The 17,890-nt window shown below is 35.5% G+C and overlaps 1 protein-coding gene across 7 annotated transcripts in view; it reads left to right on the forward strand.

Moving 5' to 3' along the window:
* NBEA (neurobeachin) overlaps positions 1-17,890 on the forward strand; it is a 459,554-nt gene that overhangs the window by 353,689 nt on the left and 87,975 nt on the right. For all 7 annotated transcript variants that reach the window (XM_071448498.1, XM_071448499.1, XM_071448503.1 and 4 more), the window contains 3 exons: positions 5,463-5,580; positions 6,448-6,550; positions 12,302-12,417. In XM_071448498.1, coding sequence (XP_071304599.1) covers positions 5,463-5,580; positions 6,448-6,550; positions 12,302-12,417 — 337 coding nt within the window. The remainder of the gene's footprint in view (positions 1-5,462; positions 5,581-6,447; positions 6,551-12,301; positions 12,418-17,890) is intronic.

Genomic DNA, 17,890 nt, shown 5'->3' on the forward strand with positions numbered 1-17,890 from the left:
AATATGATTATGGGAATTGAGGCCAAAAAGTTATTCCTAAAGTAATCTAAGTGTACAAAAAGCTAGTAAGAAGTCAATGAAACACTAGGATATTAAAGTCATTTGAATTGTCCTTTCTATTTGCATTCTCTGATTCCCGTTTTAGAAAAGCAAAATACGAGGCATTTCATTATTTGAACTTACCTGATTTTGAATTTTCTTAATAAATATAACTTCTTTTTACACTTATCTATCTTGACATGATATATCCCTTGTTGTAGTGTACACTTATTTTTCCTGCTAAATCTAAAAGTTGATCATACTCAGTAATTCATCAGACATTTTGAAATTATAAAATGCTTACTCAATGTGGTATTTCATAAACCCTTGGAGTGGAATTCCATGCCATCAATATCTGTCATCTCAATCTGTATTTAGAGTACATGAAGCAATCATGCAGTCTGCCATATACCTATGGTTAACTCTGTCTTGTTAAATTGTTCTGGAGAAGAAAGTTTGCTGTGTGTTCATAGGAGCCATTTGTCTTAACCCAAGAGGACCTGCATTCAGAAATTCACATTTTCCTTGCTGCAAATTGCAATGCCAGACAACATTTGAAAAAGGGAAATCCAAACCTCTGACAGGACGGAATGATTTTCGGTAATCAATTCCATGCATTTCTGACCTCTAAAAGCATACAGTGATGCCAAGCTATTTTCTAAGTGCCTATTTTGTACATGGGCCAGGTACATAACCACACTTCTGTGGCTGGCTATAGATGGCACTCTGATGAAATGACCAAACACTGTAATTTGTTTCTGTGGGAAGTTCTCCATGTTTTCTCCACCATGGAGTGTGCTCAGAGAAGGGCACCAGGGCTTGTGAAAGGACTAGAAAACATTTCCTGTGGGAAACAGCTGAGGGAGCTGGGGGTGTTTAGCCTGGAGAAAAGGAGGCTCAGGGGGCACTTCACCACTCTCTTCAATTCCCTGAAAGGAGGGTGCAGTGAGGTGTGGGTCAGTCTTTTCTACCATGCCTGCAGGAAGAGGACCAGAGGAAATGTCCTTAAGCTAAGACAAGGGAAATTCCAACTAGATATTAGGAGAAGTTTTTTCATGTTTTTTTCACTGCTCATCAAACAAACCCACAAAAAGACAAATATATTACATGTTAATGATAGATGCATTTATAAACAAAGCTTGAAAAACGTTACAAGTATCAATCAACACTTTCATTGAGAAATCAGGTTAGAATTTAAATATCCTGAATTAGTAATGTGGTTTCAAAAGACAAATGATGAACTTTCACTGAAAACAGTGGATTCAATTCATATACATAGTCATTAATGAATTAACCCAAAGAGCTATTTTAAAAGAAGGAAATATGTAAAAATTCTTTGCAACAGATAGCAAAAGTGATCCTTCTTACTAAAAGTTAGTGACTGAGAATAAATAGCATTGTACAGGCTGTTTTCCTTGATTTCTTTATAGCATCTGATTTTGTGATTACTTCAGTTCCAGAAAAGATAATCAGAAGAAAAGGGCCAGAATATCCTTTTGCATGCTGTGTCTGGTGATATGAGATACCAAGAAACAGTATAAAGCAGCAAAAATGAGCCTCAGTACTTAAGTGTTCCTTCTGTGGAGACAATATACCAGGGATTCAAGCAAAATGGACACTAGTATTTCAGGTCTTCTGGTTAGTGCAGAATTCCAGCTGTTAATTAACAATTCATTATCAATAATTGAATATCTGCTGAATAATGTTTATGATTAAAAATGCATTGACTCTTAATTGAATGGGAAAAAAAGATCTTGATTACATCAGAAATAAAATTAAAATAATGGAGCCTTCATATCTGATCCAAATAGGAAAGCACTTGGGTAATGGTTCTGTTTCTCTTCTCTAGAATTTTTCCATCTGCATCCCAGGCTGCTTTACTAACCTAATCTAAATAAGAGTCACCAACAGATGTATTTCCATAGAAGAGAATCTTGAGTTTTAGAGACTTCTCATTCCGTTGTTAGGTGAGAGCTTCAATCTTGCTGCAATCAATTCTAGCGAATTGGTATCTTTAAAACATACACAAATTCCTAAGGGAAAAGGTTTTACAAGGAGAAATGAGTTTTACTCCAAACAGCTGCAGCTGATACTAAACTTGAAAAGTGTGCTTGGTTCAAATGTGGATATTGGCTGGTTGTTTTTATTTTAATAAAAACAGCTTATCTAAGATGTATCTAGAATGGTGGGCTTACTCATGATTTTTCAACTATTAAAACATTCCTAGGCAGGAAGCCTTAACGAATGTTTTTAGGAGGAAAACTCATAAAACTATCAAAATAAGGAGTACTGACTTTAAGTATAAACAACCAAGTCTTGGAACTCATGGAAATTTTATTTTCAGATAACTTAGTGACATAATTTCTGTGTATTAGCATAGCGAAATGGTTTTATGAACAATGTTTTTATGAATACTCAAAGATATAATACATAAAGTATGTAAAATATGTAAAATAGATAGGATTTCATTCATGTCCTATGAGAAAATGCAAAGCTAAAAATCATTCTGGAAGAAAGAAAAAGGTATATAAGCCTTTACAAGGGTTCAAATTCAGAGAAATAAAATTACTTTGAATTGGCTGATATAACAGCAATAAGAAATAATCCTGCTACAATGTCAGTAATATCTGCTGTAAATTGTAGATATCTAATAATGGGAGGTTTAATGCATCACAAGAAAATGGTGTAAGATCAATGTTATGGAGAATGGCAAAAATGGGTAGTATATCTTGGACAGGAAAACGTTACAACAGAAATACTGAAATAATTCAGATAATTTGATAATGGCAAGATAATCTGATATTTGTAGGACTAATAGACAGTTAAGAAGAGTGTAATTGAGGGCATTAATTGAATTACAGACTCCTTTATTTCCTTTGATTTCCTATTCCATTCTACTGTTTTACTGGAGTGCTATCATGTGTCATTCATTTAATAGTGGGTTGAATGTATCTCTGTGTAGTTGCAATTGCTTTATACTTAATTAAAAAAGAGGAGGAAGTAAAAGCCAAGCAGTGCATGATTGATATACAGTGTACTTTTAGTGTTGACTTATAATAACTATGTTGTGGTATATATCAATACATCATAAATGTATTATTGTGAATCCTCTATGTTAATATATAGAATATAGTTAATAGAAATATTTCTCTTTACAAAAAAAAAAAAAAACAACTAGAAACATTTTTGATACAAAAAGTGGTTTCCTGATGTATGATGCTTTGTCAAGGAGCTAATTTTTTGGCAAATTTGCTGGCTGCTGTAGATCTGGTTGCATCTACATATATGTCAAACTCCTCCCTCTGAGAGACTGTTCTCATATTTTAGCTTTTTAAATGTGAGTGGTTTCGTCAGACTTTCTTCTCTTTAATTTAAAAACCTGCATATTTTCAAAAATTATGTATCAGATAGCAGCAGAATACATTCAAAGAAGGAGAGTGCTTCAATCTTCAGTTATTGTTCTTATCCACCTGAATTTCACATACATCATACCAGTGTAATCCTAGCATCTGATCTCAATGAAAGAAAATCAAGGAAAACTTTGTTTATTTAGCTTATCAAAGAGAAGGCTAAGCAGTAAGTGGATCCAGTCTGTAATTACCAACACAAGGAAAAGTTACCTGATACTAGAAAGCTCACAGACAAAAGTGTCACAAGATTTATCAGAGTTCAAAGGAAAAATAAGGTGCAGATTTTTAACCATTGCAACAGTTTAGTGTATGAGGTAGCATTCCACAGCTGACCTGTGACTGAATAGAGGGGGTCCATAGTCTTTTGCACATGTCTGGGTGACCTCCAAAGAATCAAGCTCCTTCCCTTCTTCCAAGATGTGTTTAACTGGTGTGGAAAGCCGAGGTGAATGAAACAGTGTCATCAGCTGCGATGTTGGTCTAAGAGTTCTGTCTGTAACTTACCCTCATGTAAACAGTACAGGGGGAACGCTGTGTTCTTCTAACTGGTCTCTATCGAGGACAGAGCTAACTCTGAATGCCTTTCCATGCACTGAATCACTTTTTTGTTGTTTCTGTTATTAACATCCTCTCTGAAATAGACTCATTGTGGTTATGAGAAAAAGGCTGTACACCAAGTTCACAAACTGAAATTAGCTTTTTCATATATTGAGACGTGTTACTAACTTGAAGCTGCGTCAGTGAAAAGATTGAAGAAATACAATTCCCATTTCCTCAAGCATGAAGGATCACTGACAGCAGCAGCATATGGTCTCCCTAACATTTTCCTGTTCAGAAGCTGGGGGAGGTCATGATTAGGGAAAGTAAAGACCTCAGATGAGTGAGTAAAGCTCTGAGAGCTGGTGTATGACAGCTTTTGTGTACCTGATGGAGAGCAGAGAAATTCAGTCTCTTCAGTCTGAAACGTTCCTTTAGGGAAGGTGTTCACGATATTTCTTTGTTTCACTGAGGCTGCAATTCTCTCAGTGCCTGCAGCCCAGGTCTCTGCAGAGACTGGGAAATGCAGATGGGTGTGGTGAGGATCCCCATCCCAAACAAGTGACTCCTCCTAGGAGTGCCATAGCAGAGCCCACCTGAGCAGAGGTGCAGGGCTGAAGGCAGCCTGCCAGCTGATGAAAATGATTGGAAAAGAATTGTTCTACAGTGCATGATACAAGTTAATAAAAATAACATATAATTAAATTGTGTCTTTTTTGTCTATTTTTGTCTATTTTTGTCTATTTTTTGAACATCCAAAACACTGAAAGAAAAGTGACAAAATATTATTTGATATTAATATCTAGTCTTATATTAATGCACTTAGTTGAGAAAATTTAAAACAGGAAAAGCAGTGCTAATTTTAAACTATTTTATTTTAAAATATTTTCACATTAAGTTTAAAATGCAAAATTAAAACTGTTAAATTTTGTCCATGGTTTGGAATATCTTATGTACCTAACTTCAGAAAAATTATTATGGTGACATACTGGTTTTGCTAATTTTCATACTTATTAATAGAATCGAAGGACTTGTAATTCATGACCCTGAAGTGGATGTTCTTTGGTTGTTCTTTGCACAAGGCAGCCTCAGAAGTAAATCTGGTATCTGATAGATAACTGACAACTGTGTCATGCACACTGTTGGAAGAAGATAAGCATAATTTCAAGTGTGTCTGTTTCCATGTACTTGTTTGTAGAGTTTGAGGTTTTGGCGCTTTTGAGGAAATTAATTTGATGAGACATATGAGAAATAGATCTTAGGAGTATCAGGTTACAGTAATTACTGATATTCTTCTAACAGCAGGTACTCCTTTTTTTGCATTTCTTAAAAACATTTAAGTTCATTTTAAGTCACTGGTTTTAAGTGTTAATGGGACACAATGAACTTGATTGGTGGGTAAAATTTCCTCTGTTCTTACATAATATTTTATCAACAAATCCCTGCTAATAACTCTCACCTTGACTTTCTTTACAGGTCCTTGCCTATACTGAAGGCCTTCATGGAAAATGGATGTTCAGCGAGATTCGAGCTGTTTTTTCAAGACGTTATCTTCTCCAGAACACAGCTTTGGAAGTGTTTATGGCAAACAGAAGTAGGTCAAAATTTATATTTGTTGCATAAAATTGTGCTAGTGGTTATTTTGTGTTTTATTTCTCTTAAAAGGAAAATTCTGCGCTTCCTTTGATAAAGTGCTTATGTCCGTTCTATAATGCTTCCTCTCATATGTGCTCAGTGCAAATTTTATTAAAATCAATCTCACTGCTTCCTGTCCAGCAGTGAGATTTATTTACAGAACCAGATCATTGCAATTGGTAAGTTCTTTTGATGTTGGATAGGAAATTTGCTTTTTCAATTGTCTCACCCTTCTCCTCAATTGTCTGTAAACATTTTAGTGGAACATATAAAAGGATATTTCTTTCCCTAATTATAAAAGGAATTAAAGTTAAAAAGTACCAGAGCAATAAATGGATCTACTCGGTTTTCTGTATTTGCTACTCTGAATCACAGTTCACTGGCTGGTGAGGTGTGTAGTGGTCTTTTACCTTCAGGATCTCTGATGTAAATTTTGATTTCAGCTGGAGAAGGAATTGAACAATTCCTTATTCCTGGCTGTTTTAAGACACTAGTTAGAAGAGCAAATGCCATGCCAGCTAATGAACAGCTTCTCAGCCTGATAAGAGATTTTATGGGTTAATAGTAAAGTGTTGTTCCTCTGAAGTAAGCAACACTCAGGTCTTCTGCAAAATGGGAGACTTAATGCTAAAATGTTAACCAGCTAATTATACATAGGTGTGAAAAATGTCAGGAATTTCTGTTGTACCTTGGATCCCCAGGAGGATAAAAGTGGAACTGACTTCTCTCCCCAAATAAAAACCTGAGCATTTTAAAACTACATGCAGGTGAAGAAACAGACTGCTGCAAATGTTTTACTGGTACATATTTTCCTTTCTTCATTTAGCTTCTGTTATGTTTAATTTTCCTGACCAAGCAACAGTGAAAAAAGTTGTGTACAGCTTACCACGTGTTGGAGTAGGAACCAGCTATGGTTTGCCACAAGCCAGGTAATTTAATTAACATAGTTTTTATATTTTGTGTTTGTTGTATTATAGAGTTGGTATTTTTTAAATATCAGTGCTAAAACATTATTCCTGTCAACTCTAGATTTTCTTTTTCTTAAGGTTAGTATGAGAAACATTACACTTTACTTACTATATGGCCTGTTAGTATATGGAATAGAAGTAAAAGAAGTAAGAGATAAAAAAGTAAAAGAAGTAAATTAGATAATTAGATGTTTTCCTTTTCAATTACAGGAAATAAGCACCTTCCATTGAAAATACTTACACCTTATCTCTTCAAACCTTATCTCTGGTTTTAAAAATGTATAATCAAATTTTCATCCTTGCTGTGATTTTTATGCAGGATGTGAAACTGAACTTGACTAGTTTTTGTGTTTGCTGAATGTAAATTATTTTATATATATATGAATGTGTGGGATTTTACTTCATTTCTTATCAGCATAGTGGCTATTTTGCAATTTTCAAATTTCTTCCTTTCATTAGTATAGTGCATTTTCTTCTTTCCTTTCCAAAACTGAGGAGCATATATATTTTTGAAAGAACAATAAAGGTTGAGTTTTAGAGATTTTCACATACTATGGACAACTACAGTTTTTATTCCTGCATCAACATCAACATCAAATCAGCCTATGGCCAGAAATAAGGCTGCAAATTGTCAGATCTTATATATTATAAAAGTGTTCCTGTTTCAGGGAGAAGTGAGATGATCTTCATGTGTATTTCACTGTTAGAGTGGGGACATTTTTTGTTTGTTTTTCAGTTCAGCATTAACTTCTGGTCAAAATGAGACAGAAATAAAGAAGTATGAGGGAGCAAGGAAACAGCATGATATTTACAAAATATGGTGCTTTGGGCTCAGACCCCCATTTGGCTTGATTTGGCCAAAAAGCCAATGACTTAATCATCAGTGTAGTGTCTGGGATGTGTCTCTAAGTCATTTCCTACAAACTAAAACTTCTCATTGTCCTTGTTTTATCCCAGCGCAAAATGTGGAAATACTCTGAAGTGTCAAAGCATTTGTAGAATTGGAGAACTGTTTCATTCCCAGATGAACATCATTCCCTGTCATGAGCCCAAGAGTCTCAGGATACCTAAGGCTTGATCTCCTGAATGTGCTGAAGTCTTTAGGCAAACTGCCAAATTTCTCAAGTTTTCAGTGAGATCAAGGCGAAGTTGGGGCATTTATTTGGAAGGCGCATCTTGTTAATATTTGCATTGTTCTTCCATATACTAAAGTTAAAGGAAATGCTGTCTCTAAATGGAAAGTAATAGCATTCTTTTCTGAAATAGAAATGGCCACATGTTCTAGCACAAACAAAATGCAAATTTCTCAATCAGAATTTCATATTTACAGTGACATTTTTTACTTTTGAAATTCATATCCTTTGTGCATTATTCAGTGAATAATTGTCTGAAAAAGTTTGTTGATATATAATTATTTAGAAAAGTTTCAGCTTCAATATAATATGCACTTATTTCCATACCTTTTTGATTAAAGTTCAAATTGAATCGAAAATGGCTTGCTAGCCTTCAGAATATATCTGGCATATGGTAGTGAAGTTATTTTTCTTTCTTTCTGTTTTTTTTTTTTTTTTTTTGTGTAATCAGTGTATGATTTATGCATAATAAAAACTCCATAATCATAGTTCTTTTTCTTTTTTCCCCTGTCTGCATACCCTTATTGTCTTCAGTAGGATTGCAGTGGAATAACTGAGGGGAAATCTGGCTCTATAACTGCTCTGTAGTTAATCTTTAGTTGATAGAAAATAGTTTTCCTTCCTGTGAATATGTTGGCTCTGGAATGCTAATTTATAAAATTATGCTTATTTACATAACTAAAATAAGGTGAAACTATACTGAGTAACCAAAAGGAGCTGCTATACTGAGTAAAACATTATCCTTTTTTTTTCTCATCAGAGTTTTCCAGATTAAGTTGTACCTTAAAATATCTTAACAAAAGAAGATCTTTATGATTGTTTTGCTTAAGTTCTTTAGTTCTATTTCTGCAAGTAATATTTCCTCTCTGATACTACTCTGATAAATGTCACCTAGAGTTAATTACAGTTTAATAGTAAATACAGTTTAATTAATTACATCATAAAGGCTTGCACTCATGATGGAAACATTCCGAAGAAGTAAATTACTTTTAATGCAGTACATGGCTTTTAAGTGTATTTCTGTTTTCCTGGTGAAATTCTGGAATTATGAAAGGTGAAAGGAAATAGAAGTAAATAGAAATATTTACGATCTAATAGCTCAAAGGATTAGAAGCAGGTGAACCATTATGACTTCCAAAGACTCTACAGACCTGCTATTCAGAGCAAGTCTTCAGTTTGCCTCTGCTGCCTTTCGAAACAGCTTGTTTAATGCTTTGATTCAACAGAGTTCAAGCCTGTCCTTAATGTTACAAAGAAGTAATTACATCCTTAAAATAAGTCACATGTTGAAGACTTCAGTCTGATTTAGTAATCAAATTAGTCTGTCTTTGATAAATGCATTTTCACTGTTTCTGAAACATGTTGCATTGATTGTAGTTTCCTTATGACCTTGCCAAATGATACAACTGGGCAAACAATGCTGTGTCTTTTAACTTCTGCCACTCCATATGATTCTACATAGGTAGAACAACATCCACTTTTTTAGCATGGTATTATCAGACTACTTTTTATGATTCTAACCCCTGAGGTGTTAGAAGGGACACACACATTACTGATGTCTTTTTATTGAGGGCAACATCACAGCTCAGAAACCAGCTGTGAGCTGCCCAATGGTTTCCTAGCATACTGAGATCAAAGAATTGGTAAAAGATACAGTATTTTTGCCCCTAAAGATACTGACACCTTCCCCTGAAATTCTGTGGGCTATTAAAGCATTAGAGAAAACAATGGCTTCAGTTAATAAAACCAAGAAATTAAATTTTTTTTTTTCTGAAAAAAAAAATGTATTTTGGCTGTTAAAGTAACTATATTCAACATCAGCTCAGTTCTGCCGTGTCAGCAGCTTGGTGATGGATCTCCAGATCTCAATACAGCTGGTTGCAGAGGTTGAGTTTTGTGAAGGGAGAGAGGTATAAAAACTAAGATTTTATGCCATCAAAGTATAAAACCCTTCTTAGAACTTTGATTAAAATGAATGTTGATGAGTTTTTTGCCTTTCCTTGGGAAATTACTTTCCCAAGTCTTTATTTTTTTTTTCTCTGAACAGGAGCTACACAATACATGACATCATGCAGGTGCAAGATACTTAAATATTTTTTGTATGAGATTGCATTGTATCTAACTAAATTAAAAGTGACTGTGAAAGGGGGTGTGTCATATTCCACATATGGAATATATAACATCCCTTCCTTCACCAATATGGCCTGAATTGTTTTCTAAATAAATTTAAATGTATAAAAATTGAAAAATTGGATCATTCTGTTGTACATCAGAGTCTTCTGCAGTTCTCATTTTGAGTAGATATTTTGTGGTTCTCTATAAGCAAAGGAAGCACGTTCATTTGTGCATCTTCATATTGGTGATGGCATATTGAAGAAAGAAATAGTTTGATCAAAGTTGGGTGGTTTTAGCAAAACAGAAAACAGTGGGTCTTCCTGTGTTAGCTGAAACAAGCAGGTGTGGAACCAATTTATTGTGCATAATTTCTTCCAGTCTCCATTGAAAAAATGTGAATCTTTCAAACACGGTAGATAAGGAGTAAATAAGGATGTTTTTAGTATATTTTGATTTTCTGTAGAGTTCACTCAAATCAGGCATTCAAATGCAAAGTCCAGCACTTGACAGTTTATAGATTTTTGAGACTCCCTAGGAGATTGTGAAAAGTCTGAAAGCAGCTACTAAGCTGATACATAAATGTTGTTTTGTCATGGGAGGAACAGAAAGTCTGTGACATAAACGCTTTGTAAATTTAATGATCTATTTAGTATTTTTATTTTCTATGTTTATTAATTTGCATGTAGCATTATTCAGAATTTACAGGAAAACACATGTCTTTGAGAGTTGTACTGTAAAATTAGTTGTTATTATATGAAATGCAATATTAAGTATGATTGCATTTGGATATTTCTTTAGATAAATTGTTTCATAAGCATTATAGAAACAACTTTAAAATATTTTGCATTGCCTCATGTGTACTAGTAAAGTGCATTTATGTTTGGTATCCTATAGTCTACCGTAAAATAAGGCTAGCCAAGCTGGCAAGACCTAACACACTGCTATTTGGGTAAATACCCTTGCATGGTCATTTTTGTATGCCCAGTTTTGGAAGCTGAAATATGGCAGATGTTGACAACTTACACACTGGCAATTTAGACAAATAATTGTAATTACTTTGATACACTCCAGTCACATGCCAATACTCATGCATCCTTTCTCTGGAAATAGACTTTAATGCATCTCCAGAAGTATGTGCATGTATCTTTAGAAGTAGGTGGTTCACATTTTTGTAAACACTGCGCAGTTTGACACCTTGTATATTACTAAGTTTTAAGAAGATACTCAGCTTCCAGAGTCTAAAAATAACACATAGTGTGCCCAGGGTGCAACTGAAAGCTGAAGCATTGGGTGTCCCTATTTAGTCTTGATAAGCTGTGTAAATATTACCACATACATTCTTCAAATTCATTGAATTCAGACTACTTGTTAGGAATTGTCTTTTTTATTGTTGATGTTCTTAACAGGTATAAACATTTCTCTATTTTTACACATTTCTAAGATCTAAATTTCTTCTTAAAAAGGTATCTGAGGAGATGAATTTATTTTCTTTACAAAGATTTCCTTGTCTTTCTCCTTTTTTAAGGCAAGAAGTATTTTCTCTAGAAATGAGTTTTGAACAATGAGACTGCTTCTGCCCGTTGCAGATTTTTTTCTTTAATGCATTAGTCTAGACTGACTCTAGTCTCCTATGTTTTACCAACCAGGGACAGTATATACAATGGTTAATTTAAGACTTGCTGCGTGGTATTTGTTTATTGTGATGTTGTCAAATTGAATATAGAAGAGTTGAATATAGAAGAGTTTCTGCTTTTTTCTTCCTTGGCAAGTAGTTTCTCCTTTATCCAGCCGTGTAAGTTTCAAAAAATATGTGGAAAATGAGGATCATAGACACTCCTGCTCCTCTTCCAAATTTGAATGAAATGCAATTTAGAAGTCATTATGAAGAGACAGGCAGATGAACATGTGAGCAGATAACTGAGTAAAATTTGTTTCTTTCAGAAACCAGGCTATAAATAGAAATCTTCAGGCTCACTGGGATTTAGGAAAGAATCATTGGTAGTTGACCATACAGGAGGTGCACAAATTGTGTAATAAATACAGTCAACCTGTGTGATGGAAGTGTATGTCACTTTAATCTATCACTCACTAACATTAATGAATTTATCTCAATATATCCTTTTGAAACAGGGACATGGTATTCCTCTTTTATTCCTTCTGGACAAGCCTGGCACCAGGAGGTCTGCAGTTTCTTTTAATCCCTGTCTTTTAACCAGATTCAGAATAAAATAAACCACAAAATATAATATTCTGATTTATTGCAATGCTGTAGTAGAGATAAAATAAAACATAGCTCCTAATTTTAGACATTTCTGAAATAAGGGTAATAGTGTCTTCTTGACTTCATTAAATGAAATAAAAAAGCTTCTGAGACAATCTGAAACCAATCACACTAAAAATGTTGCCCTACATCTTAACATTTAATGAGACTCTTAAAAAATCATTCTTTAAATGCATTTCCTAGGAGAATCTCTCTGGCCACACCCCGACAACTTTATAAATCCTCCAACATGACTCAGCGCTGGCAGAGACGGGAGATATCCAACTTTGAATACTTGATGTTCCTCAATACTATAGCAGGTAAGGCTTCTGCCTCTTTAATCCCTTGTAATATGTTTATGTTTGTCAAAATCTTAAGCAACGTGACTCGATAGAATACATTCATCCCACTAGAATTCGGCTGCAGTTTTGTGATATATTCTGAAACACACACACATTACATTTTATCAGAAAATGCACAACCTATCATGGAGACTTTAGATTCATGTATTGCTGTGAAGGCTGTTCCTTGCTCCCCTTCTGCCATTTCCTCTGCTGACAGCTTTGTCTGAAGCTTTATTAGAGTCAACAAACCATTGCCAGAGAGTGTCTGGAAATAATAATGGGAAAATGTAATTTCGCTACTTCATCATTCTCAGCAACAGCAACTAGACAGCAGAATAACAACAGTATTCTGCCTAGTACAGATGTCACCTGGATTGTGGTGTGATTAGATTACAGCATCTTTTCTCATTTAGTTCTTTGAGATGAAATATAATATCAGATTAGGTATTTAAAATGAGAAATAACTGCCATAGACATCCATTTGTTATTGGCAAAAGAAGAGCTTTTCTGGCAATTGTCATTAATTAAACATTCAGGAAGATATTTACTCCTTTCACCTTTCCTTTTTCTATGTGTTAACTCCAGTGTTAATTTTAAATGTAAAAAGCAGCAGTTTTCTACACCATATACAGAGATTTCCAGGAGGTTGTCTACTATTATGATTCCTGCCTGTAGCACACATGCTGCTTATGAACCTGCCTGTGGAGAGCCTCATACAGACATTTCACTTCAGTGAGCTTTAATTTGAAACCCAAATTAAATTCCACCAGGCATCACTTTGTACTCCAGTGTTACAACTCTCATCTTTACTTGGTCCTGACTTTTATGCTTGAGGTTATCCTCAGGCCAGACACAAGACACATGTAAGTGTGAAACCCAAAGGTAGCACTTGTTATGCTGACCAGTCTGGGGACAGTCACTGCACTCTTCCCAGTAGGGCAGTGGCAGAATTCAGGAGCTGTCAAACTCGCTTGCTTTGAACCCTCAGGCTTTGGCCTCTGTGCTTAGATGGTAGTCATGGTCCATGCATCGAGTCTTACGGACGTTAATAAATGTGTCATCAACTTATCCCAGTGTGATACACAAGTGTTACCACTGAACAGTTGGAAATCTGAGGGCATGTTTACCTTGAGCAGTGGAGCAAAAAGCAGAATCCCTGAAACTACTGGAGATCAGGGCTGGAAAGTCCATATGGTGAAGTCCAGTGCAAGTCACCAGCTTGGTTCCCAAGCATTTTAGCTGCGGTCCCGCAGATCTCTGCTGGAGGAAGGAGCCCTGCTGAGTGTTTATTGCCTCTGGTGCAGTGCCAGAATGCCTCTATCCTGCTTCTGGACACTGGCCTGTCTCCAGCTGCTCCGTGCCTCTCACGCATCCGCTGCCCTTCTAGTGAGTAGGAAATGCAGGCAGACCCTTGCTGGCTCCCTGGCTGCCTCACCTGAACTGGGAGGATTTACGGGAGAACTGGGAAGTTAGCCTAAGTCCCCTCAGTCCTTGTCCAATACATTACCAACAGAACTGTCCTTTGCTGGTAATTTCCTTTTTGTGTACTCATTTCTTCTGTGAGCATCGAATTTAAGCTCTTTGAATGAGAGTAGACAAGAGATAAGCCATTTTTACTTTTTTTTTTTTTTAATTTTAATCAGTTTAAAATTCTAAGGTCATTATTTTGTAGGTACCTCACCAAAGCATTCAAACCTGGAAGACAGCGTTATGTCTGAAGTCAATTAGAAATTGCAGTAACACACTAAAATATCTCAATTAACAAGATTCAGCCTGAGCAGATTCCCTCAGAGTATCTCAAAAGTCTCAACAAAAATATTTTTTGACTTGTTTTTTGGTACTAGTACTACTGGGCAAGTTTTATAGCCGAACACTTGGGGTGATTGCATGAGACAGGATTCTCTTAAGGTCATTTAGTGTCACTCATCTGCCTTATAACAGGATGGCTTGATATTAGCATTCCATGTTCCACCTGCTATGGCCAAGGTTTGAAGGATTACTGACTATTTGTTATTTTTGGTGTGTGTCCATGAATTTCTGTCCTATTTGAAAAAAATTGTTTGGTCACTATCCCTAGAAATCTCTCTCTCTGACTCAAGGCATTTGATTTCTAGCAGATTTATTGGTATCAGTCTCTTACAGATAACTCTCATTTGTTCATGTAATCTCATGATTGCATAGGTTAATTGCATAGGATGCCTTGCTCATTTCACATCATTGTCTATCATCTCATAAAATCTTTCAGCAGTATGTGATTTTAAAAAAATTAGAAGAAAATTTATCCTTGGTAGCCGAACTTGCCAATGACACACACAAAACCTTTTCTGAAAATAACACCAGAGAATAAAAGCTGACTGAAACCCAACAGGCAATTCTATACATGACAATAAGGTCTTTATTCTAGTTTGGAACAAAACCCAAAGTTTTCCAACTTTTTGACAGAAGTAAAAAATCCCCTCAAGTTATTTTTTGGAAGATCAACCAGGTTTTTTAGTTTTAATGAAGTCTGCACTTCATCTAGAAAGCTCAGTTCCAAAAACTCATGAAGTACTTGGGGATATTTGCTAAGAATCTCCTCATAAAGTTCATGGCAAGGCAGAAACCCACCCACAATAGAGTGCACATTCGCTCAAAGTCTGGTCACTGGGGAGAAAGTTTCGAAGAAGAAATATGTGTTAGAAAGTCTAGAAGTTCTCACATCCCCAAGCTGATCCTGGCTCCACCATTGCATGGCCTTGTACCACCAGGGCCTGAGATCTGGGAAACTGCAGGGTTGGGGGCTGTGAGGCAGTCTGAGTTACACCACTGCATTAACAGCTTTGCCTGCATTTCTGTAAGTCTTTTTGAAAGGTGTTCCTCAAAAATATTTCACTTACAACAAATAAGTGTTTTCTGATAAAGCACTAACAAATAAGTGTTTTCTGATAAAGCACTAACAAAATAAATAACTCTACCAGAGATACAGTCCTGGAAGCGAAGAATCTCTACTACTTGTTGCCCTGGTTTTGATAACTGCCCAAGTACACCTGTATTAAACAGACACAAAATCTTAAATGTACTGTAGACAGGACCTTCAACAGTCAGAAGAAAATACAGGATTTTCTACTTTGTAGACAAAAATTGAGTACTGAATATACTTGTGACCTCCTTTCCTAAGTAAAGATGTATTTTCTTTTCCTTCTTCTTGGAAATCCAATTTCCAATTACAGTCCTAATTATACTCTTTTGTAATGAGATTCCATAAGAAATATCTCCTTATAAGTTACAACTTCTCTGCCAGTAATTGTTAATGTAATGACCTAGTTTTAGTATATAACTGTTTATTTAAGCAGCATCTTATTCTCTAATGGTATTATTGTTTTCAGCTATTGAGAAATATATCCATCCTCTTTTTTTTTAATTCATGTTGCCATTAAGCTCCTACTGGCTTATTCAGCAAATCTGAGCTGTAGCTTAGTCAGAAACGTGGAGGTTTGACACTTAAGAATTGTGGATTATCTGCTGGTAAGTGGGGGATAAGTAAGGTCACTTCACTGTTTTCTCATCCAAATAGAGATCCACTAATAAAGTGGTTTAGCACATCTTTTGCCCATTCTTTGTAGCTTCCTTTTTTTCTTCCAATAGTGCTTAATTAGTCTCTAGCCCTCTACAAAAGAGTAAGAAAGCACCCATGTTTCTTTGTTATCCTCCTCTGAAGTTACACAAGAAGAAGAGTGATGTTCAGAAGTGAGGGTTCTGACACCAGCTTATTTCTCCCATTGTGACATCATGCAGCCAGGTCCTCTCCCACAAGAAGTCCTTTGCCTATTTATTAGTACTGTTAATTACACAGACTGGTTGGTGTCTGTACAACGGAACCATTGAAATAAATACATTAATCTCTTCTTGAATCTCTCCCTGGTTTTCTGGTATGTCTGTCCTGAGTAGCATGGCTGTTCTATAGGTCCTTAATATTTGAAGTATGCTCTTGAAAAAAATCATCATTCTATGACATTTTCTTTAGTTCTTATGTCATCCTTTCACCCCCTAGAAACATTGCCATGCTTCATGTTTAGATTAATTGTTTCTACTGTGATGTGTGCTCACAGATCTTATATGCTTAATAACTTTCTGCTTCAGCTCTCAAAGATCTCTCTTTCTAGATCATTTCCTATCCAATCCTATGTGTGATTACTGGCACTTGCACTGGCCTGATGTCTCGCTGCAATTTCAGTTCAAAATCTCTCTCCATCTTCAAAATTCTAAAGCCTTGTTTCAACCTGTTTCTCTGGCCCCCTAGGCAGCTATTTTCCCACCTCCCTCTTCTGTTTCCAAGCTCTTCCCCTCTTTCTTGCCCTCTTTTTTGGCTCAAGCATATTTCATTATGTTTACAGCTCTGGGCTTTCCTCCCAAAGGTAAACACTGCGCTCTGCTACTTATCAATCAGTCTCAGTGTTATACTCTCCATGGCCCTGGTTTTTGTCCTGGCTCTGGAGACATAAGCCTTCCTGGTCACCTCCCCCCTTCTCCCTCTACCTGCTTCATTCTCAGGGATCCTTTTGTTTTTGCTGTGATTATACTAATTGTCCTCTCTGTATGGGACCAGCATAAATGTCAACTGAATCCTCTGGGTGATATAGGAAACAAGTAATTTTTGCTATTCTCAATTAAAAGATTACTAAAAAGAGTGCTTAAAAGTAATCCCACTACACCAAAAGGTATCAGAAGGAGTGAGAACAAGAAGTTGTTTTTAATATTATTGCAGTGCTCACTGTTTTAGCTAGAAATCTAGATTTCAAATCCATTTCTCAGTATTTATCTAATTTCTGCTGTTTGATTTCAAATTGCAGTGCATTAAATGTGTGCTTGCATTTGTATTTATTGGAATTTTAATTCTTTTAAATCCTACATGTCACTGCTTTTAAAAGAAATGAAGAATAATTGCATCCATAATTTTTGTGAGTAATTTCTTCTAGTGGAAAAGGATTATTTTTAAAGGTTTATGGAAAAAAAAATGACATCCTCAATTAGGTAATAAATTCAGATGAACTTCTTCCCCCTCACCTTTTTTTTTTTTTTTTTTGCCTGTTTAGCATTTTCCACTTTTTTACTCTGTGATGTACAAGCCCTCACTGGTTAATTATGTATATATTTAGCTACTGCATGTGTTGGGCTTATTATTGTCATCTAATTAGATGTAACTCGAACTACTTACTTCTAGAAAAATCATTAAAAATTCTTTCCTAATGACCTAGAGATGACAAAATGTCTGTAAAGTGTGAAGAAGCAGACAAGCACAGGAACATCGCTCTTAAAGAGTGTTAATCCAGATGCTGCAATCATCTAATTAAACAATATTTTGCTGTCATTAACATTTTCACCAAGGAATTGCAGTTATAATTTCTTTGTCAGCTGTCTCTAGCTCGCTTTACCTTAGAAACTAAAGTGCCATATGAAAACATTAAATTGG

Source organism: Agelaius tricolor, unplaced genomic scaffold (assembly GCF_023055355.1).
Source record: "Agelaius tricolor isolate 1412-34295 unplaced genomic scaffold, bAgeTri1.0.p SCAF_26, whole genome shotgun sequence".
Lineage (NCBI taxonomy): Eukaryota > Metazoa > Chordata > Aves > Passeriformes > Icteridae > Agelaius > Agelaius tricolor.